The sequence below is a fragment of the Mizuhopecten yessoensis genome, unplaced genomic scaffold (genome assembly GCF_002113885.1).
Source record: "Mizuhopecten yessoensis strain PY_sf001 unplaced genomic scaffold, ASM211388v2 scaffold5637, whole genome shotgun sequence".
NCBI classification, from domain to species: Eukaryota; Metazoa; Mollusca; class Bivalvia; order Pectinida; family Pectinidae; genus Mizuhopecten; species Mizuhopecten yessoensis.
The window spans coordinates 61,666-85,922 of record NW_018406148.1 but is presented as its reverse complement, the minus strand read 5'-3'; the positions used below and the strand labels follow the sequence as shown (position 1 = coordinate 85,922).

The following is a 24,257-nucleotide window of genomic DNA, read 5'->3' as shown; positions in this document are numbered from 1 at the left end:
TCCTTTCTGTCACAAGGAATAGACATCCCATCTGTCATCCCTACATACTACATGGTCACGAGTTGGGGCATGTGACAGAGGCTAAATATCTTGGGGTCACCATTACTTCTGACCTAAAGTGGAATACTCATATCAATAACATCACAAAAAGGCCAATTCCACTCTGGGCTTCCTGAGGCGCAATCTCAAAATTTCATCCTCTAACATCAAACAAAAGGCCTTTATGTCCCTGTCCGCCCTCAGGTTAAATACGCTAGTCCAGTATGGGACCCTTACTTAAAAACAGATATAGACAAGCTAGAGATGGTACAACGCAGGGCTGCCCGTTTCGTTGCCAACCGCTATCGTAACACCTCCAGCGTTGGCAACAAGTTAGCACACCTAAAATGGCGTTGTCTTGCAGATCGCAGGAAAGACGCAAGGCTGACCATGCTCTATAAATCTATCATAATAAAGTTGTCATTACTACCAAACATCTCACCCCTATAACCAGACAAACAAGGCATAGTCATCAAACCTCATTTCAAACTATCTCATGCAGGACGTCTGTAAGGAAGGAATCCGTCTTTCCTCGGACTATCAAAGAATGGAACAAACTCTCTTCTCAAATTAATTCTTCTGAATCACTACTGTCCTTCAAATAATCTATCTCTGTTCATCAATATTAAGTCCTGTTCCTTTCCTTTCATAGCGCTACAGCTATATATGACAAGATCTTCACTATGCTGAAGTAGGTAATCAAGTGGTAGAAGTAGAAGCACATAGTCGTCCTTTGCTGGATTCTGCTCTCATGACATATCGTGAATTCGCTTATGCATGATAATAACGTAAACATGGCCTCAACCCTGTACCTGGTGTGATAAGTACATAGGTGTAGAAGTCGAGAAAAAGCGTTTATACTTGACATAGATTTAAGTCATTTTAACATTGAACTGTTTTGTGTGGTATGTATGATCTATTTGAACGACTAAGCTTTGCAAGCAAACATCATAATGCACACTAGCGCATTTTGATTTGTTTGCTTGCAAAACTGTGTCATTCAAATAAATGATCACTGCCATACAAAAACAGTTCAATACCCACGCTTAAAAGTTCAATTCAAAATTTAAAAATTGCCGCATTATCGACGTTCCCCTCAAATTTGTGCAATAGTTGGAACAGCGTGTTGTCGCGGTATTTCACTATTTAGTATCAATTTAATTGCGTATGATATGTCCATATGATGATCGATGGAAATCTGAGATGAAAGTTAGATTCAAAATTGTCTTTATTTTTACACCGGAAGAAATTTCGCGCATGCATGAATACATTCGACGCCGTAATCCGAACTTGCGTCCATTAGGGAGATATTTGGAAGTTGAATGATCGGTGAGAAAAGTTCGAGTTTGCGAAGAATATTGGCGTGAATTTACTTGTTGTCAGAAACTGAAAAAAACCTGGCTGATAGACACGTGATAGCGTGTGAAGTGTGTGTTCTTGAGACAGAGCGTAATACAACAGCTATGTGTAACTCAGGGTGAGTTTAACGGGAGAGTGCGCCTCTCAGTCCTTCCTTTTGTGATGTGGACACGGTCCTGTTATATGACCCGAGTGAGGATTCGTTTTTGTGGTTAGTCATAAACATGATATGTATAGTCTCAAACTTTTGAACATTCAAACATTGTACGATTTTGGATTAGCTTTCATTCGTGTCAATGCAATGGTTCAAAATCAATGTATGCCAACTTAATACTTGTATTTGTTAACGTTTCAATGCCGCTAGATGATTACTCATCACCGAAAGAATCGGGCGAATCCAATCTAACTGTTTTAGCAACTTTATAAACAGAAGTAGCATGGCCTAATTTTAAGGGGAGGAAATTGTATGTAGGAACAACTACAGTGCATATTGTCAGGGGTCATTAACAGCCACCGGGAATGCTGTGAATATTACGATTTCCTGAAAATAATAAGTTTTTAAATACATTTGTCGAAATTCTGGCATTTGAAGACATTGAAAAATCTTGACGATAAAGTAATATTCAGTTGAATTGTTCTTTTACTGAAAACATGCGTATTGAAATTACCACGACGTCATCCATTTCTCTCTTATTGAAACATAGGGTTTCCCGAAATTCTGTACTAAGTAACGTCATATATTTACTGACGTTATACTGAATATAAACTGCAGATAAATAGTAGGGGATATAAATTATTCCATCACGTCTTCTATTTAACCATGGAATATAGGACGATTGACCATGTACGTGAATGTTTTATTTTCTAACAGACCAATGCTCTTCCAAAAACCTCCCCGCAGTGGTAAACAAGTGAGCTTCGGGACTTGTTTCCTTTGTCGAATGAGTGTACACACAATTAATTTTGTATGTCTTTGAACACATTTGTTTGTGGACCTCAATATCTACTTATTATTTGTCAAGCTCACGGTCAGAATGCTTCACTGAACTTACCGCCAACGTGACTTTAAATTCGAAATTAACATTTGGTATAAAGCATGACGTCAGTATAAAATCCTTCTCAAATATATTCAGGCTGGATTGACAAAATAGGACAACTGCCCACAGTGTCAGAAATGATAAAATAACACAACCTGTTGTGAAATGAAGAATAAAAGGCATCACGTGACAAATATTAGCGCGCGCAACAGCATATTTCAAATAATTTTATCATCAATGTTACCTTGCTTTGAGTATGGACACTGAGGTAGACATGAAAAGACTATCATACCATTTTACTTGGAAGAACGTATGTGCAAGTATAATGATGGTAGACATTACTCAGGATTCGAAAATGTTTCAAAAATTCGTTGTTTTTTTCTCAAAACAATTCTCACCCATATGATAATTTATGCACATACCATCTTCATTATTCAATACTCTTATCTTCATAACCTAATGCGGGTTTTTTTTTTTTTTTTTTTTTTACTTTTTATTCTCTATGGCATTGGCATAAAGTTATGTGGTCTAGTCACACAAAAGGCTTAATATAACAACCTTACACTGATATATATCCCTATTCCTAATGTCGTTAATGAAAAACATAACAGGATGTCTCGTGGATATCAGGTTATTTGACTTACATTTATGCATTGGTATAAGTATGTCGTTTTACTAGTCCGGTTGTTTGACAGTGCAGGTATGTTTTGTCGTGGTTCGGATATTGTACTGTACTTTCCCATGACTACTTCTCTGTCCGATCATATTATTGTACTGACCCTGGTATGTTAATTTGTACTACCCCGGTTAGCAAGGTTGCTGTGTGAATCGGGTATTTCACTGTCCTGACCCGGAAATGTTACTGCAGTGACCCGGCCCAAGTTCACGAACGTTCTGCAACTTCAAAAATGTCCTTACTGAAGATTCTTTATTGCAAAGTATTGCTAGTGTTTAGGGAAATTTCATTAACCTATGAACTTCCTTAAAACATTGTTTCAGTAATGCTTTTTATTGGAAAAGATTGAAATAAAAATGTAAGTTGTATATCTTCCTATCCCGACTTGGATAGGGTATTGTATATGCTAAAGCTTAATCAGGAAAAGACGGAACTAATTGCCTTTTCCCCAAAGTGTCAGTAAACAATAGCTCTCCAGCTCAAGATTGGTGCCAGAACTATTGAGACTGTCCCAGCTGTTAAAAATATAGGGGTTTACTTTGATAATTCACTGCACATGGAGAAACAAGTGAACGCTTTTGCTAAATCCTGTTACTACCAGATCAGGAATATCGGCTGTATCCAGGAGTTAATAACTGCAGATGCATACAAGAGTTTGGTACATTGATGTGTTACCTATCGGTTGGACTATGGTAATGCCCTGCTCTGTGGTAATCTAACAAAAAAATGCCGCAAATCTGCTGGACACCAAACCTTTTTACGAAAATGACTTACTGACAGTCCATCACCCACGAGGGAACGGATCTTGCATACTTCGATTTATTTAATTATAATTATATGAATTGTAAATGGCATTAATTGTGTTGTTCAGAATATTCCGTTCACGCTCAATATCTACAGTTTTAACCGTACGTGCGTCATCTTCTGAGGGAGAGGAGCCGGGACATAAGATAATTTACATAAAAGATCTTTTATTCATTTTGTCAAATTTGCAGCGATTTTTGCAAATATTTCTTTTGACAGTGTACCTTCGTGCCGATGGGGTTTTGAAAAAAACAACATGTACCTGGTTCCCTAGTTTGACTGATGAAATTACATGTACCAAGTAGCCAAGTTTGACTAATGAAAGTGCATGTACAGTACCTAGTACCCAGGTTTATCTAATGAAATTGCATGTTCCTAGTACTCAAGTTTAACTGATGAAATTACATGTACCTAGTACCCAATATTGATGATTAAATTACACATGTATCAAGTATTCAAGATTAACTGATGTAGAACCTTGTACCATTATTTATGCTGACTGATCTACTGCTGTCCTCACTATATGTTGACAGATGTTAGAATCATATGGTGACTTAGTTACATGTACTACCAAGTATACCCAACATGATTGTATATAAGTTTATATGATGGCAATATATATCCTGTACATATCAAATTCAGATTTTCTAGTCCTTCCACACTCAAATCATAATATGAAGTGTGTACTATTGTTACATTATTTATAGAGCGGTCGTTTTCTCTCAAATTCTTTAGCCCATTTTCCATGTCCAAATATACCATACTGATTTGGCAGCAAACTCTCCCACTTTCAACGCTATATGCTCCATTTTATCTATCTTTCAGGCCTTTCATTCTTCCACCCTTATCCCTTTTCCATTTGTTTACACCCTATAGCTAGTGACCTTCACCCCGAGTCTGACCGAACTGGTGGACAGGTAGATACACACGTGCGCACGTTCCTTGCCAAATGTCACCCCACCATGACCGTTTTCGACAATGGGTAGTGATAAAGTAGCGCACAGGGTGGCAGTCAGTTGTTTTTACATGCTTACATATCATAACTTGTTGAGTTCTTTTTCAATGATCAAAATCGACTTAAACTTCTTAATCGACGAATCTAATCAACTGTTTGATATCCTTTTACTATGTATTAAGAGCACATTATACCGCCTACTGTGTTATATGTTATACACAGCTACTTCAGCAATACCAACTTCATCCTTATCTTACGATTGTTAAGGGGTGTTTGGGTACAGTTTAAAAAATATTCTTTAGAGAAGGCTCTTGATGAAAATCCACATGAACAGATGTAATAATAGTTAATGATATAAATGTTGACTTACTGGTTGAAACCGGTCATACACTTAATGACATTATTACTATATGCCAACTATACAATGTTATTAACCAACCTACACGTGTAGGTCGCACACGTCTTGACCCTGAACTTGTGTTTGTGACATGCGCGGTCGGGTTTTCGGATGCTATTGCAATAGACAGGGATATCTCGGACCATCATGCTACCACTGTGGAAATTAAACTTAATATTCATCTTACTAACAAATCTTAACGCATGACTTGATGCTATAAATATTGACTACCATGGATTTAATGAATTATTAGAAAAAACAACGATTGGCATGATCTATTTAGTAATGCTTCTACATGTTATGAAATGTGCTTGCTATTTACTAAAACAAAATACATGTAAATAGCTCATGATTGTATTCCTACGTAGTTTATTACAATTCGACCTAGTGATAAACCTTGGTTCACTTCAGAGTTACACGTGAAATAGGGATCAGAGATAGACTTCACAAAAAAATCAAAAAGTTATTTTTCTGTAGATAATTTAAGTAAATTAAAAAATAAAAATAAAAACAGTGGAAGAAAGTCAACAAACTTAAGCAAAGGACAAGGGAACTTTGTTTTGCTGATGGGAATGGACTATTAGATAATTACGCAGTACTGAATCAAAAATAACTTTTAGCAACTGATACGGAGACTAATAAAATCAAAAGATGTAACTAACATTATACCCCCACTGTTAAATCATATTTCGAATTTAGTTGAAGTTGATGACGAGCGTAAAGCCAATATTCTTAACGACTGTTTTGTATCCATTTCCACTACATATGATTCTGGCGTACATTTGCCGCCTATCGATCTGCCGACAGAGAGTAGAATTGATGATGTAGAATTTACAAAATCGGATATCGTTAATATTCTTAAAAACTTAATATAGATAAAGCAGTTGGACATGACAAAATTAGCCATCATATGCTTAAGAATTCTGCTCATACTGTTTCATACCCATTATTTTATATATTTAGAAAATCTCTTGACTTAGGGATATATCGACATTCTTGGAAAACGGCTTTAGTTATGCCTTTATTTTAAAAAAGGCGACAAGCACTGTCCCACTAACTATAGGCCCGTATCTCATTGCTATACAAATACCAGTCTGGATTCCACCCAGGACACTCTACGGTACACCAGTTAATTGAAATTTATCACACTGTATGCAATAATCTCGAAAGACATAAACACTCATGTCTTGTTTTCTGTGATATATCAAAGGCTTTTGATAGAGGATGGCATAAACGACTTGTACATAAATATAAAAAAAAGTTCGTATTTCTGGAAATCTTTAAAATTGGTTATCTGATTATGTAAGCAATCGCCATCAACATGTTTTTATCCACAATGCTACATCTTATTCCAAAACAACTAATGCTGGTGTAAAGCAGGGTTCTGGCCTAGGCCCTTTACTTTTTCTGATATATATCAACGATATTACTGACAACCTTGTTAGCCTTTCTCGTTTACTCGCCGATGATACTTCACTTTCTGTCACTGCTTTTTCCGCAAATGAACTAGAAACTACCACCAATAATGACAATGAAAAATTCAAACATGGGCAAAGAGTTGTCTTGTAAAATTTAATACTGTGAAAACGGAAGCATTACTAATTTCAAATAAGGATTACGCCCGCCTCAGAAGATATGTAGATCAGCTACTGCTATTCATTGCCGCAAGAAATCCATTCAATTAATATATTTACGTTACGATAAACTACAGTAAACATAATTCCAACGCTTTTTGTAAATTGAATATTTTTAAATGTACAGCCGTTTTATATGCTATTTGCAAAAAAAACTGCAGATGTAAATGATGATAAGTTGATAGATAAATCGTAAAAGTATTAAATAGGATTTATCTAACCTTTATCTTACCTGTTGTGAGGGATGGGATTGTTGTCCTATCGCCGATGCATGTAAATTAAAAAAAATATATAATTAGAAGTGGAGCGTATTGTCACGGTTTTACCATCTTTTACTAGTAGAGAGTCGTTGTATATTGAAACAGGTTGGGAAACTCTGTCTGAAAGACGCCCTCGCCGCAAGCTTCATCTTTTTTTATAAAATACATAATAAAATGACCCCATCTTACATAAAAGAAATCGTTCCACTTCTGGTATCTACTGTAACCCCATATAACTTAAGAAACTCTGATAACTATACTATTCCAAATAACCAATTACAACTATCCAACAATTCTTTCATACCTCCTACTGTAAGATTATGGAACTACATTGGTGCCACCTCGAATAATGCGCATTCCTTTGATAATTTTAAAGATATTCTAAAGAAACAAAATGAAACATTCAAGGTACCAGATTAATATCTAGTTGGCGACCGCAAAAAACACATTCTAACAACCAGACTTCGACATAAATGTAGTACTCTAAATGACGATCTCTTCATCACTAACTTAATTAGCTCTTCTGATTGTGTATGCGGATACTCAATTTGAACACTCTAACCACTTCTTCTTCACATGCAGCAGATATACTGAACAACGACTACGATTGTTCAGAAATCTGCATAAATATTTGCCGCTGAGTCTAGAGAAACCTTTATATGGTAGTAAAACAACTCGAGTGAGAAAAATGAAGAGTTATTCATGCATGTCCAGCAGTTCGTGTCGAGAACTCATAGGTTCAACTAGGTTACGTCTTTCTAACTATAGTCTCTTCTCCAACTCTTCTTCTGAACGAAAACATGGCGCGGGATGTGGTGAACAATAGAAATGTGAATGTGATGAATAGTGCTAAGCATATCACTTGTGCTGTCGGTCCTATACATGTATACTGCTATTATGCTTGTATGAGTGGATGGGAGAGTGCGTTGGTGTGAGTGTGTAAGCATATGGGTGAACATAGATCTATAAGTTGATATTTGTTTCAAATTGTTAAATGCTAATATTGTTTGTTCTCTCGCTACCTCTCTTCTATTCAATCATTCGATTATAATGATAGTATATCTATATCTATATATATGGGGCAAAGAAGTAATTCCAACAGTGTGGACAAGTTTACCTTGTCAAACCTAAACTTGTCCACACTTTTGGAATTACTTCTTTGCCTCATATACTATTTTAAGTAATTCGTATCCTACGGACATACCTCCATTAGGATCCAGTGTTATATGGGATTTTACCTTCTATATTACTTCTTTGACCCATATATCTATATATATATATATTGATATTAAGTCATCTTACGATGTACACATTTGTTTTATTCTTTTAAATTGTAGGGAAATGGTGATAATAATGTTCACATAACTTGTGCCCAATCCTTTTGCTGAATGTATGGCAATTCTAATATGTGGCAAATAACTTATTCTGACAAACTAACTAGTCGTCTGCAGAGGGCCCAGTACACTGCAGCAAGTCTGGTTATTCGTACTAGAAAGAGAGAGCACATCACACCTGTGCTATTCTTATTGCACTGGTTACCTGTACGATGTAAGTCGTGGTACACAACTTTGGTGGTGTACAAATACAAGGCACTGAATGGAACAGCTCCCAAGTACCTACAGGAGTTTGTTACCCTGTATCAGCCGTCACGATTACTGCAGTCGAACACAGAATCATTGTTGTTTATCTCGTACTGTGATCTACGGAAACCGGGTGTTTGGGAGGGTTTCGGACACGTTGTGGAATAACTTACCATCTGCTATTAGAAAGTCAAAGACTCTGGCCAAATTCAAAAAGGATATACAGACCCACTTTTTCACGTCTGTATTAAAGGTTCTTTGCACAGACGTCATGTACACACCACCCTTTATATTTTAATGTATATGGATATTGATATGATCATGTTTAATGGTGATTTCTATTTCTTTTTGTATCAATTATAGCTGATACTATCATCCATTTGTCGTAAATTGCTCTAGAAGAATGTTACAACTTAAATAAGGCGCTATATAAATGTTGTATATTATAATTATTGTACTGTCCCGGGAGTGTTGATGTTACGTAATTGGTATAATACTATGCAGGAACAGGTATGTGACTTTCCTGTACCGAAACAGACTTTTATGGACAGGGTTTTGTTTGTTCCGGCATTATTTGGTGTTATTTTTTCATTATCAAACAATTCAATATTTAGATGTAAGTTTTTTGCTTTGTTTCAAAAATCACTTTTCCAAACACGTACTTTACAAATAAGAATACGTTATGTTGATATATGTTTATTTGATATAATGTATGATAAATATATGTATGTACATGTTTGTTGCAGTGAAGTCACGAATGAATCGTTTTAATCACGTTGTATTTTGAAATCAAGGTCACAAATTACGACCACAAACAGCTTCCTATTCTTTCTAAATTCAAAATAACACGATTTTCTAATGTATTGAACGTCAAATGTGACACAGGACACGGCGACAAATTGAGTAACTTTGTCGTAACAAACCATCATATCATTTCACAAAGTGACACAAGCTAAATGATAATTGTATATAATGAAATAGCGATGTTTAATGACAATGCACCCCTGCATATCGTGGTTTTAGAAAAGAATATACCTGCTGATACCCACAGCGCCGACATTTTAGAGAGTCCTTTCTTTATAACGAGTACGGTTCTCGCTGGGTATGAAAGCGCATTACCTGTCAAACCGGTTATCCATCTACCACTGACCGTTTTGCGATTCAATGCACCGCGTACACTGATCGGCAACCGATGCCAAAAATCAAAGCACTTATATGAAACACTGCCAAGCTGGTTGTTACTTATGGCACATATCTTTTATCCAAAATAAAAGATATATCCCTTACAATACTTCAATAAATCCCATATATAGCATCGGCCTTTCACGTGCATAAAACCGCACCCACACACGAAAACTTTACTATGAATCCTTAGTCTTTGTCGTGAAGACGTTTTACTAGCAAAACGCGACAATCACAGATGTGAAGTCAACAATGTGAAATTTGATAATTGAACCGTTCTGATGGAAATGACTGCAATTATATAGTATTGTTTTCACACATGTATGCAAATGTTTGTTGCAATGGAGTCACGAATGAATCGTTTTAATCACGTTGTATTTTGAAATCAATGTCACAAATTACGACCACAGACAGCTATTAGACAAAGCTTACTGAAGCTTAACTTACAAAACGAATACCACAAATAGGAAATGGTTTCACCTAAATAATAGATAAGAGAACGAAATATACTTTGCCATGTAAATCTATACAGCATCATCCAAGCAAAAATTGAATATAGAAAAATACAATAAGCTATTATTACGCTAAGTAATAATTGGTTATGAATTTTGCCTACTCTTAACTCGGGTATCAAATGTTCTAACCCGCTATATATTATTTATTGTAGATGAGAACAACCTAGCCAGACTTGCGGGATACGAGATATTCCTGTCTAATACTCAAGACTGGACATTAGGAACAAGGTGTCACAAGGACACCACAGCTGAATTGGGGTCCATGGCTGTGACACAGTACATTACATGTCCAGGTGTCTCCCGGTATCTGACTATCTACAATGACCGCCGAGTAAAAGCAAAAAGGTGGTACTCGACGGATGCTATACTGGCACTCTGTGAGGTACAGGTTTATGGTGAGTAATATCTATCTATTACAATATTAAACTATGAATGTCATTAACATATTACAATATGTCTTGTTGACAGTTATAACTACAAATGAATTGCAACTTTCTACCTCCAAGGAACTATTTAAAGCTACATCACGGTGAAGTAAGCATTTGAATAAGTATTTTAAAACATTTACTTAAATTGGCTAGTATGTTTGATTTAAAGTACGAACGAATTTGTTTTATTATGTAAATGGATATGTACCGGATAGAATTTACGATGTATTTGCATAGTTGATGCGAAGAGAAGAGACAAGATAGGCTACTGTACCGATTAGTTAGTCACCCCTGGGGGAACCCCAGTGGGGACTATTATTTACGTTTCAGTCCCAGCTTTTGACCTCTGTTGTCTTGGGCTGTTAAGTGTGTGCTTCTGTCGGAACGATACTCAAGTACAATCCAAAACCAGTTCTTGGTCGCGACCATTTATCGTAAATTTTTCGAGGATTTTCGGAAATGTTTTGAAATATGCTCGCAGCAGTAAACTGCTAAATTTCGTTGAATAGCCCCTGATTGCACTGCCAATTAAACAATTACGAACAGTTGCAAGTTTAAGTTATATTATACGATAGAATCGGATAAAAATACTCGAGTAAAGTAGGCCCAACTTTTAAGGACGTTACTTTGTGAATTGATAAACGACATTGATAAAGTGGCGAAGTTAGCTCATTTTTGTGTACCGAAAAGAGTCAACGTCGCATGATAAAATCAACCGACGGGAATTTACAAGGTGACATTCATTCGAATTGAACTGATAATGATAAAGGTTGGAGTTTGAAAAATAAATATTAACGGGTTCAAAACAGCCAAATACATTGCGATCTTTTCTTTTCAAAGGAGAATTGCTGAAATGACAATTCTTTGGTGTTCTTCATGTCTCGCGAATTCGGCTGTTGGCGGTCCTCGTCGGACCTGTTTGAGTGGCTGCCTTTAAGCGTACACACTCTGCCGATATCGATGACCGATTCAGTCGGATTTGCAGACGATCAGAAAACTACTTGGAAAATTGTATTTCATAACAAAATAATAGTAAAAGATGTATCCGTATATCAGATTGAATCTTTTCTGAAACTCATTGTTTTGAAAACAACATCGTTATATTCCAATTACCTGTTCTGACCATGCCAGGTGACCGTGTCAGCGCGCAGATCTCCCCGCATTCGAGGTGTCAGTCAACGCTTACGTTATATCTGCGACATGTTTTCTTATTAATTTCATGTGTTGGCATGGCTACCTGAACTGCGTGTATGTATTTACACCTGGTCATTGTTTACCATTTTGATTGACAGGTGGAAATATATCCGTTGTAGCTTGGTCAATGATTTATCTAAAAATGATCATACAGAATGATGGGGTGACTTTCATGTCATTCTGATATATTTCTAATTTGATTTTGTGATAGGGCTCTACGAGGGATAATTGTTGTCATGTTTTACCAAGGTCTAATCGAATCCGTGGTTTATAGTACCGCCGAACATTATGTTATAATATTTCCGGGTCTATTAAGTTGGTATGATTTGTATTGTTGTAAAAAGAAGCAAGTTTTATTCACATGAAATATGTAATAATATCAAAATGACTGTCCGGGATGATAATACTTGAGGAAGAAGGACTAACATCGGATCATATACGTATGTAACGAAAATTTCCGACTGATATCATTATTATCTTCTGTAGCCAAAGTATTTTAGATGGTTATTTTTAAACATGTTCATAATTTTTTTATAAGGAATTCTCTCTTCTATGAACACCAGTCTGGCTTTATGCCAGACCATTCTACTGTTTATCAATTAATTGAAATTTATCACCATATTTGCATGGCACTTGATAAAAAAGAACATACATGTTTGATAGCCTGTGACATATCAAAAGCGTTTGATAGGGTTTGGCACTTGGGGCTATTGGCAAAATTAAAATCTTATGGAATTACTGGAAACCTTTTGTGATGGTTTAAAGCTTATCTCTGTCATAGAAACCAGAGAGTTTTCATTGCTGATTCACTTTCGTCCATTGGTTTTATCAAAGCTGGAGGTTTCCATTTTTGGCCCTTTCCTTTTTTTTAATATATATAAATGATATTGCTGAAGTTTTACGTTCTACATCTCGTCTTTTTGCTGACGATACCACTATTTTTAAATACTCCACACTTTGTGTTAATATTGAAACTGAGTTAAATCAAGACTTACTATCGCTCGATTCCTGGGCAAAGCAGTGGCTAGTAAATTTTAACCCTGGTAAACGGAGATTTTGTTTATAACTAATTTTGTAAATCTAAATGGTCAACTTGATCTTATCTTTGTTGGTGAAATTTTAAATTTTACTGAAACGCATAAACACTTCGGTGTTGTTTTCAATTTAAGGGGGAAATGGTGTGATCATGTCAATTATGTTTATAATTCTGTAATGAAAAAGATAAATGTACTCAGGAAGTTAAAATATATTCTTAATAGGAATACTTTGTTGAAAATGTATACCACTTTTATTTTACCGGTGTTTGAGTTCGCCTGTGGATTGTGAGATGGATGTACTCTTAACGAATCAGAATTACCTGAAAAGGCTCAAAGAGAAGCATTATGTATCATAACTGGTTTTCCGTCATATGTAAACAACACTGCTTTATACATTGAAACAGGGTTGGAAAAGTTATCTGACCGAAGAAAAAAGAGAAAACTGCAGTTGTTATTTAAGATGAAAAACAGTATTACTCCATATTTTCTTAACGATCTCTTACCACCCACGGTTGCTTTTAACAATCCCTATCCACTTAGAAACAGAGATGATTTTATCGTTCCAAATCATAGACTTTCCTGTACACGCTCTTCTTTTTTACCATCAACATTACTTTCTTGGAACGGGGTAGACGTTGAAACAAGATCTTCTCCTTCGCTTTTTACTTATAAATCTCCTATTTAACATCCAGTTAATCAAAAAGCACCATCCTTCTACAGTTTTGGAGAAAGAAAATTTAATATATTGCATACAAAGTTGAGGTACAAATGTAGTCCGTTAAATTATGACCTTTTTAGAGTAAATTTGACTTAGAACTCTGAATGTATTTGTGGAAACCCTTGTGAGAATGCCTACCACTTCTTTTTCATATGTCCTCGTTATAATATACAAAGGCGTACTCTTCTTTCAAATTTAGATGATTTAAATCTGGATGTTGTCATTGATATAAATGTATTGCTCATAGGAAATGAAAATCTGTCGGTAGAAGTAAACACTTCAGTTTTTAAAAATGTGCAAAAGTACATAAAATCCAGCCAAAGGTTTAGTTAATGTGATATGACATTAACTCATCATATTTATATCTGTTGTATTATGTCATATAATCTATTAAAAAATGGTATGCATTGTGATCAAATTATGCTATTTCTCAATTTATGTAAAATTTATTGTGGAGAGGGCCTTTGTAATGTTGATATAACTTGTGCCTAATCCGTTTGCTTCATTTATGCAATAAAATATGTTTAAATAAAAAAAATAACGAAATACTAAAACATATTTGCTTTGTCATGCAAAGACGTAAAATGCATAGCCGTGTAACAATGTTTTGTCTATATATGCCGCCAAGGACCATATGTTTTCTTTTTTTCGACAAAGCGACTTTAATACTTTTATTCCTACGAATTCCAGAGATTAGGGACAATGCAATATTTTGTAACGGGATGAGACCGGTTATTTCACTAAAACAAACATGAACATGTCTTTTTCTTATGAAATAAAAGTCGATATCCCATTACAAGGAAATAGATAATTGCATTATATCATCAAAAATGGTTAATTCACAAATGTTATATGCTTACATCGCCCTGTATATTATTGAAAAACATATTAAGCATACACCGTCCATATCTGACAAAATTTGCATGATGCACTAAGTTGAAGAAGCGTATGAAAATGACTTACTTCGTATGGAAAAGGTGTAAAAGGAAAAGCAAGTATACATGTAAATATACTGCACGGTCTTGAATAAAGTGGCAAAAGAAATAAATCAGTCGTCATTGGGTTTTAATGATTTTTTAAAACTTCTCAATGCACGCATTCACCCTATGAAAACATTTGAAAAATGTTCAATTGCGTGAATATTTCCATTGAAAGTAAACATTGTTCCGCGTTTAAAAGAGAGTGTACTTCTGTGCCCATTTGCCCCGGTCTCATCCCGGTAATAATATTCCTGGTCCATTACTACACTGAGATGGCAGCACAACTTTGTTCATTCGAATATTGTCAAGTGTTTAACTAACTAATGATTAACAATATTTACTGCGATGGTAATTAGATCATGTTTAGCACAAGATTTGAATTATTCCATGATGTCAAAGTGTACCTATTTGCACATAAACAGTATTGATATAAAAATTATGAACTTCGCGTTCGGAAATCTAAAATAGGAACACCCGGAGCTACATATGTATGGGTCGTTTTTCTTGGGTGTTTAATTGAATATCCCATTATAAAGGATATACAGAATGTATAAGCTTGAATTATATGGAATTTAAATCAAATTTATATTTACAAGTGTACCCTTACGGCATTCATTATCAAATATTAGGTTCGAATGACAGACAGTCACTCAACTTTCTGTTATGCGTAGTGTAAGGCCAACCTATTCATGGAAAAGTTGCAGAATTACAAAAACGATAAGCGCAATTTTTTCGAGATGTTCTCCGTCTAAAATGAAGCTTCAATATAGGACACACTTGTGCTGGCAAATCAATTAACATAAGCCTTCACGTATCAGACGTGCTTTATAAACTGTGATAATGACCAGATGTTTGATATTGCTACGATAAGTTCACTTCCTTTTTACCTTTCGGTTATTGCGGATGTGTTACGTCATAACAACAAAAAATTGACCCATACAACTTAAAAGAAAAAAAAATGAAACCAATAGCAAAGCAAAAAGAGTCAACAAAACAGTTTTTCGAACTCACAATCGATACAACTTAGCCATCATATAGAATAAGACAATATTGTAATGGGGGTATGTAGGTCTTTAAAAAGACCGAAGAGAAGAAGAGAATTTGATCAGGTGTTTCGGAAGGGTAAACATTTCTTGCTTCATCGACAAGATCAATTTCTACAAATGTCAGATAAATATGAATAGAATTTTCAATAATGCATATGCCACTTCTTAAAAATCAAAGTTATATGTATGTTGATATCCTCTTCTCGTTATTGACGCATAAAACATTAGTATTACAAGAATGTAATGGCTAAATTTGGTTTATAGACATCATAGAAATAGCTCTACTGAGCTAATGGTTGTATGTTTATGGTATTCGACGTTAAATAAATATTCTTGTATCTTGTTGTGTGATATACAAGTATTCATTCATTCACTATTAACATTTCTACTTCAGGTTGCCCAGTTGGGAAGTACGGAAATGGAAATTGCAATAACGACTGCATGAACTGCGTCAATAACACGTGTGACGCAACATCTGGTACATGTGGTACGTATTCTTGATCTATGTTATTTCCTACACATGAACAATAATGAGAACAGCAGAGCAAATTATTCATAAGATCGTATTACGGGAATGCCTCCCTCCGTCCATTTGACATTTATTTTCACCAATATATAAGTAAAGCTATCATGGTATCGTGAATAACAACAAATACAAATAATTTTCTTTTAATACATTTAAAATAAGTGATATCCTACAAAATATCAGGTGCGTAATAAGGGTAAGTATCATGCATACCGGCATGAAAATAAAACAAAACGTGTAGGCTATAAGTGGCGTAGCGCGATTTTTGCAAGCCCGAGCTGTCCCATCTGAAGGCAACGCCTCGAAACGCGTAGAGAGATGGAAAGATACGGAAATAAAGACTTGTTCGAGCTTTATATCAATATATTGACTGTATCAGTTTTCATCGTGATACATCTATTAAGGAAAAGTGTATAGACTGATGGACCAACGGACGGTACAAACTATAAGATTACACGACCTCTAGTGATCTCTTCGACGGGCGTATGAGGACAGCGACAAACGCAAAATCAATCATCAAAATAATAAGTAAAATGGTAATTAAACTTACAAACGAAACACGCATGTTAAATAAATAATTAGTAATATAAAATTATATATGAAAAACAACCAACCATGTGTATTGAAAAGTGTATGCAGTGTTATTCTGATAATTACATGTTTTATATGCCAACTATGCATTTCAAAATTAATGTTTGGCACAAAGTATAGAAATGCATAAATCAAACTAAAAACAATCAGGATTAGAATGATTAATATTCTTTAATACGTACCTGGTGAATCTTACTGTAGCGATGCGCCAGCTTTCAGACAATGAAACAAGGATGCTGTATTTCACACTGTGGTTATACAAGATGCTGTAATACCCGCAAGCTACAGTAAACGTCTATATGGCAGGAACTCTTCTCTAGCTATTCAATGATCGACTAATTGAAAGAAATATTGTAAAAAAACCGTGACGTCATCATGCTGTGTTCGTTGTTATTTGGTCCGCAGTTACTCTCAGTTATAGAGTTCGGGAAGAAAATAAAGCTTTAAATTGGGGTAAATGATGAGCAATGTTTAACCGAAAAGAACATATACACACAAAGAAATAATAAATGTAGTTGGCATATGTGCTCATTGGTTATCTCAGATTGCACACGTTCATTGTATGAATGGATCTATGCACTCATGCAATCAGAGACGAAAGATTGAAATAGATGTGTGGAACTACTGTTCAGGACATATTTCATACAACATAGAATTTTGCTATTTTTTTCTTTAAACCTTTGATAAATTGAACAGAAAGTAATATTGACTACTCTTTCAATTTCAGTTTTTAGCTCCGTCTTGTAATTAGACTAAAACTTAAGGTTTTAAAAGCTCCCCGAAAGAAGGTATTGTCTAGGTAAATTCCAATCCCTAATAAGTCATATCAAAATACCCCCCAACAGCAGGGAACTTATATTTTTAATTTGTATAAAATGAACATGTACATTAGCTATTAAAATGGTAAAGCAAAGCTAACGTAGTCAATAATAAGGCATTATTGTTGTTATCTCCATCAAAAATTGTTCACCAGACTAACAACATACCAATATTTTTCGCGATTCAATGTATTCAAATTATATATATGAATTCCTATGTTTAATTGGGATTTTTGAATATGGCTTTCAGGGCGTTAAAATTTCGTGTTACTAAAGCAACTTTTAGAGGTTCATTGAACCTTTATGTAAACAAATGGACTAAAACAAATCCCCTAACGATTGGTTGTCTACACGTTACTTGCTACAAAGCATTAAAAAAAGGGATTTCTGCGTTTGCAACAAATTTGGTAATAAATACTCTTTTTTCGTCGTTATAGAAAACAACAACACTAACAGAACTTTAATGAAGAAATTACATTGTATACTCAACAATGTTTTGACATTTACAGACATAAATTAAACAAGTATTTAACCTGAACATTATAATTTCCAACATAAGCTAATGTATAAAGGACATCAAACATTTATTCGTTTATCTGAGACTGATAATATCCCCGTTACAACATCTGACGAGGAAGGATTTAGCATTTGCATGAATGGAAAAATCAAATAAATTAAGCTAGAGCATAATGAAATAAGTAAAACCAGTCAATGTATAATATTACTGAGTTTTCAATTAAAACAGATACTACAGTGGAGATCCACCTGGGGAACTATTTTTTTTAAATTACATAAATATTTCTCAATGTATTGTGTTACTTCAAAAAAACACATTTTTACATTAATTATCCCGAAAAGGAGAATGAGAGAATACTAATTTGGTCATAAACTAAGATGGTGACAAAACTACGCTGTGTTTTTTTCTCTGGAAAATACATGTATGTGTTCATTTTCGAATACATTAGATGTATACTTACTGAAGCGTTATAACAAGCCTTGTGTGCCTACTGTTGTGTTAATTAATACACGTTTCATGTTCATATGTAAAGTGCATCTATAGAGCATATTGTATATGTAATATCATCGAATCCAAACTCAATATTTCAGACGTTTGCACTGCTGGATATTATAAAATTGGCGGAATTTGCGTTCAATGTCCGGTTAATTGTGCGGAAAATAAATGTGACAGCTTTACTGGAGCTTGTTCAGGTAAGATGTAATGTGTACTTAACCTATTACAAACATAAATATCACACGCATCGTTTGGCACTGGTCTCTAAGTGCGCAAACATATGTCACACTTTGCTAACACTATGATACATTTCTGTCGTCAACACGTTATGTCCTTCAGCTTCTATATGATTTCATGTCAGGCTCTTGGTAGCAGTGCTAACATATCATTTCAATACGAGCAACGTGCTTTTTTACCATATCAACACTTTTACTAAGATACACATGTATTTGTTGTCAACATATTTATGTTATTTCATTCGACAAATAATTACTTATTGTAAATTTTCCGATCATCTTTGAAACAACTTCAATGCTTTGGTTAAGAAATGTTAAAACCATTATTAGAATATCATGTGATACAAGGTTGTGTTACGGACGTTTCCAAAAAGTTATTTTTCATTATGATAATGTATATTCATTTTTTGAAATTGCCGTCGATAATCCTGTTGACATGCAGTCCATTATTTATCCTATCTTTTCATTCGATCTATTGTTATATTGAAGTGTGCCCAATTAATTTATACAGCATTTATTTTTCATAAAAATAGCAAACGTTCCAGCGTATTACATGTAGCTGTGAAAATACGAAATGAAACCAAAATATGAGGGATAAATCAATTCATTGATGTGTTAAAATAGGCGATAAAAACAAAGAAATACATGCCACAACATTTAAGCTATAAATACACTCTACCAGCAATGGACCAGTAATGATACGTTTTGAAAATAAAATTAAAAAAGGTCAAAACACAGGTTTTAACAAATCATGTTCACGTATTCGAATACTTGGGTTAAATCGTGACGATGTTTTTTCACTAAATACCCATCAATGTTACCACACTTGCTCACATAAACTTGAAACAAAAGCTATACATTTAAATTTTGTTAAGACGAAGTCAATTCCAAGGGTAATTTGTATTAACATGTATACATCCTGTTTGGCGACAAAGTCAACGCAGGAAATCTACTCTTTATTCTGTAAAATTTTGTACGGAAAAAAAATCTTATAAGCCGGAAAGAACAAAAAGATAGCTAACCATGATTTGATCATTCGATTTTCTTTTGTTAACGAAAATAACAATAAATATTTGATGCTTACCAGATATTCGCTATATATTTACCGTTTTATGTATTGTATACGTTGTATGTATACCGCTTTATGTATTGGATGCGTTTCATTATATGCTCTCTATACTTGATATGATGAACAATGCCTTAGGTGAGAACACAACATAACTTGTAAAAACAAGTTAAAATAACTATACCTTTGCATCAAATAATAATACGCTTAAGTAATTCAGAGATATGTAAACAAAGCAAAATGACGTTAGTGCCTTTCAGAATTTCTTTTTTAGTTTATCACTAGTTGCTCCATATTTATTTTCTTAGTGCATTTCACTTCAGTTATCGGTATTAACAAAATTAGAATGATTAAGTTTTAGGTCAGGAATAACAAGTATACTTATATTAAAGTAATCTTTGCCAATATAATACTTCAGAATGCAAAGCCGGATATCACGGAAGTACCTGTACTCAGACGTGTCCTACCAATTGTAAAGACAGCATATGTATCCAGGTTAACAGGTTTTGTACAGGTAATAATACTATTGATAAAATGTTATGATTTCATAATTAGCATTTAGCTATTTTGTTATATTAATTTTAAACAAGCATCCAATGATTCATTTGTCATACATTTGAAAATGTGATTAGAAATAATTTATATGTTGAATATTCATTTTCAATTTGTGAAGTGAAGTTTTGTATACATGTATCAGATGATAACAGTAAAAAAAAGAAACAGGTGAGCATTTTTTTTTTCATTATACAAATGATACATGTTAAGCAAAAATTGACCTGTTAGAAATGTTGTAAACATTAGTTTTATGGAATATATGGTTCAAGTTATTATTCCTTCCCCGAAACCTGGTTTCGTCACCAAATTATATTTTATATTGATAGTTTGGAACACCTTTAATCCGTTGTTAATGCACACTTTATAAATACGTATGTGGATGGTGGAACACCTTTATTCTATCAAAAATACGCACTTTGTTGCATAAACCAATGTTTATGATTCCAAGGAATTTCTTTGTTTCAGAATGTGCTGTTGGGTATCATGGCGATCAATGCGATATGAATTGCCCGTTCAACTGCAAGGATAAATTTTGTAACCAGACTAATGGTCGGTGTATAGGTATGTACTGTGAGACTGATAATCCATGTGCAAGTTTATACTACGAAATTGATCTTACATGTACAGGTAGGCACTGTGAAATTGATCGTAAATATACAGGTAGGTAATGAAAAAAACTTCTTACATGTACTGGTATCGTATGTACTGATAACCTGATCTTATATGTATATATATATAATGTGTAACTGATCTTATATGTACATGAAGATACTGTGAAACTAATCGTTCATCTATAGGTAGGTACCGGAAAATATCGTACATGTACCTGTTTGTACTGGGAAGCTGATCTGATATGTATTTACTGAGAAACTGGTCCTACAGATCTGTAGTGAGAAACTTATATGACATGNGCATGTACTGGAAAACTTATCGTATATGTACAGATATGTAATGAAACATTTTCTTACATGTACATGTTGGTACTAGAAGTAAACGTGTTCCTCCTCTATGTTAGTTATGGGATGGTATGAATAATATGTTCCTTAATTTGTACCTCAAGGATGTGGACCAGATTACCATGGCAGCGACTGTTCTCTGAATTGCCCGGACAACTGCAAGGACCATGCTTGTATTCAGGAGAACGGACGATGCATAGGTATTGTGTGGAAGTAGTTGGAAATCTTGATATGTACTCATGTAGTGCATTGCCTAACGTGCTTTATTATATTTGATAATGTAAAAGCGATGCCGTACCGTGAGTAATATATGTATAATGTTTTTACTCGATGTCCTTTTCAAAAAAAAATTGTAATTTGAATTCTGTGACATGATGCCATGAGGTGTGACGTCACAAATGAGACGGTTGGGATATACAGCTAGATACATTTCCACCGCGTATAAGTATTATACATACAAAACACCTTTCATGGTATGACTTTTCGACATCGATAAGCGGGTAGGTTTAAATCTGACCATGTTTTTGTCAAAATAGTACAAGTTATCTTATGTCTTGTTTTGATTATTAACTTTAGTGTCAATACTATTGCGAAACTAATATCTACTTGCATGATTTATGCAAATGTTTGCATTAGTTTAAGCAACGAAATGTTATTATCTGATTTGTGCAGACAAAAAAATAAACATATTTCTGAAACAACATGTGATTTATTTGCACTATCATGTAAAGTTTAATTCACGAATCATTAACTTTTGATAACATCCATCATGCTGTCTTTAGAGTGTGTCTCTGGCTTCCATGGTAGCAAATGTGTAAACATGTGTGGCTACTGTCAAGATGGGAGATGTGACAAAGACACCGGGACTTGTATGACGTCATGTATAGATGGACTAACTGGCCATAGGTGTGACATTAAAGGTAAACTTATGTTTTTATTTGTTCATAATGACTCCTGAGAGATCTTGGAAAGTCATTTACGAGATTGTGTTTAAGTTCGCCTGCATTTTTTTGTATATCATGCGGAATATGATTTATGATCATTATCTATTAACAAATTCTATAATTGAACTGATTACTGACATACACCATGGACCTTTGTTAGCAAGGAGGCATATACACATACAGTTGACTTATAAAAGCTTCAAAAAATAGCCGTGTGGCAAACAAATTACATGTACATACATACATACATCCATACATACAGTTACAAACACAGATATATATATATATATTATAAAAAGAAAAATTCTCAACAACGAGTCTTTAGTACTTTCATCTGTTCTATGAGGTTCTTCAGAATATATATATATATATTGTGATTATCGCTGCCGTATGTATTTATATAAAATTGTAAATAATGTAGAATATACAGAGTATCATCTACGTGAAACATGTATATTGCAAGAGTAACAGTATATTTACCATTCTATCCACATGGGTGTATAATGTACAGCTTCATGTATTAGTCTGTGTTGCGAATGCGCGTAACATTATATACTTACACAACTGATGTTACCAGGGACCATTCGATCTCCAGAAGCTCGATTAAATCAATTGAAATATTATCACAAACATTATGATAATAATGCTTGAATGGTGTTAATATTTAAAAAAAAAAAATCTGTGTTCAATAGATTTGATGAAGAATATAATGTATTGACCAATGTCAGACAAAACTTGTTAAGAGCAAAAAGATAGCTAACCATGAATAACAAAATGAAAATAAGGTTATGCATATATATCACATATCTTGTAGTTGTCACTTTACCAAGTAAAGAAGATGACTTCAAGGCGGCAGCAGTTGGAATAGGTAGCGTCTTTGGAGTGGTTATCGTTGCTCTGGTCATCGTGATAATTGTACAGGCAAGACGACATCGTTCAATGAACAATCAGAACACCACGAGGTCTACCACTATGACAGATATATCTTTACCGAGTATTGGACAGGAACGACGGGCAGAAACAGGTTTTGCATGAATATCTCTATCTAATCTAAAAACACAAAAACCGCACATAGCCTCAACTAAAGTAGATTTCAGGATTAAAATTCACTCTCATTTATTTAATACCATTTTTCAATACATACTAAAGTTTATCATAACATGAGCTGACTATAGCTGAATCTTTATATCTGATAGTCAATCATCTAGCCAACAACCATATGCAATGCAGTTTAGTGTATTGCTTTGTGTCATTTTTCAGACGGTACCTATGCCGTTATAGGCGCCCAGGAAAGAGACAAAAACATCACGAAGATGTCTGCAGGTGACAGCAGTTATGAGCAACTCGGATATAGGGAGAGAGATGTTCCGCATTTATATGAGACAACATGACTGAGTTCGAAAATCTGAACAGACAATGAATTGATATTATAATCTGACACAAGTGATACTGTATTGGATAATCTGTACAGACAATGTATTGATATCGTTATAGGACACAAGTGATACTGCGTCAAATAAAAAAATATTCCAGGTGAGTCAATAAAATTAAACCTTTTGTGTTTAACGTTATTCATTGTTTTTATCAAAGCATTTTTTTTTAATTTCATTCCTCCTGCATGTACTTCGTAGATCAAAACATGGTCAACTACCATCACCTCGGGTCAGCCATTGTTGACGTCACCATTTAATATCTGTATGATATACTGTACC

At 34.4% G+C, this 24,257-nt stretch overlaps 1 protein-coding gene across 1 annotated transcript in view; it reads left to right on the top strand.

Annotated features, from left to right (window-relative positions):
* Nucleotides 1-24,251, top strand: part of LOC110450990 — a 38,725-nt gene extending 14,474 nt beyond the window's left edge. Inside the window, exons 3-11 of the mRNA XM_021498809.1 lie at nt 10,591-10,833; nt 16,236-16,328; nt 18,884-18,985; nt 20,509-20,604; nt 21,111-21,206; nt 21,706-21,801; nt 22,384-22,521; nt 23,360-23,569; nt 23,806-24,251. Coding sequence (XP_021354484.1) covers nt 10,591-10,833; nt 16,236-16,328; nt 18,884-18,985; nt 20,509-20,604; nt 21,111-21,206; nt 21,706-21,801; nt 22,384-22,521; nt 23,360-23,569; nt 23,806-23,936 — 1,205 coding nt within the window. The 3' untranslated portion in view covers nt 23,937-24,251. The remainder of the gene's footprint in view (nt 1-10,590; nt 10,834-16,235; nt 16,329-18,883; nt 18,986-20,508; nt 20,605-21,110; nt 21,207-21,705; nt 21,802-22,383; nt 22,522-23,359; nt 23,570-23,805) is intronic.
* Nucleotides 24,252-24,257: the final 6 nt, after the last annotated feature.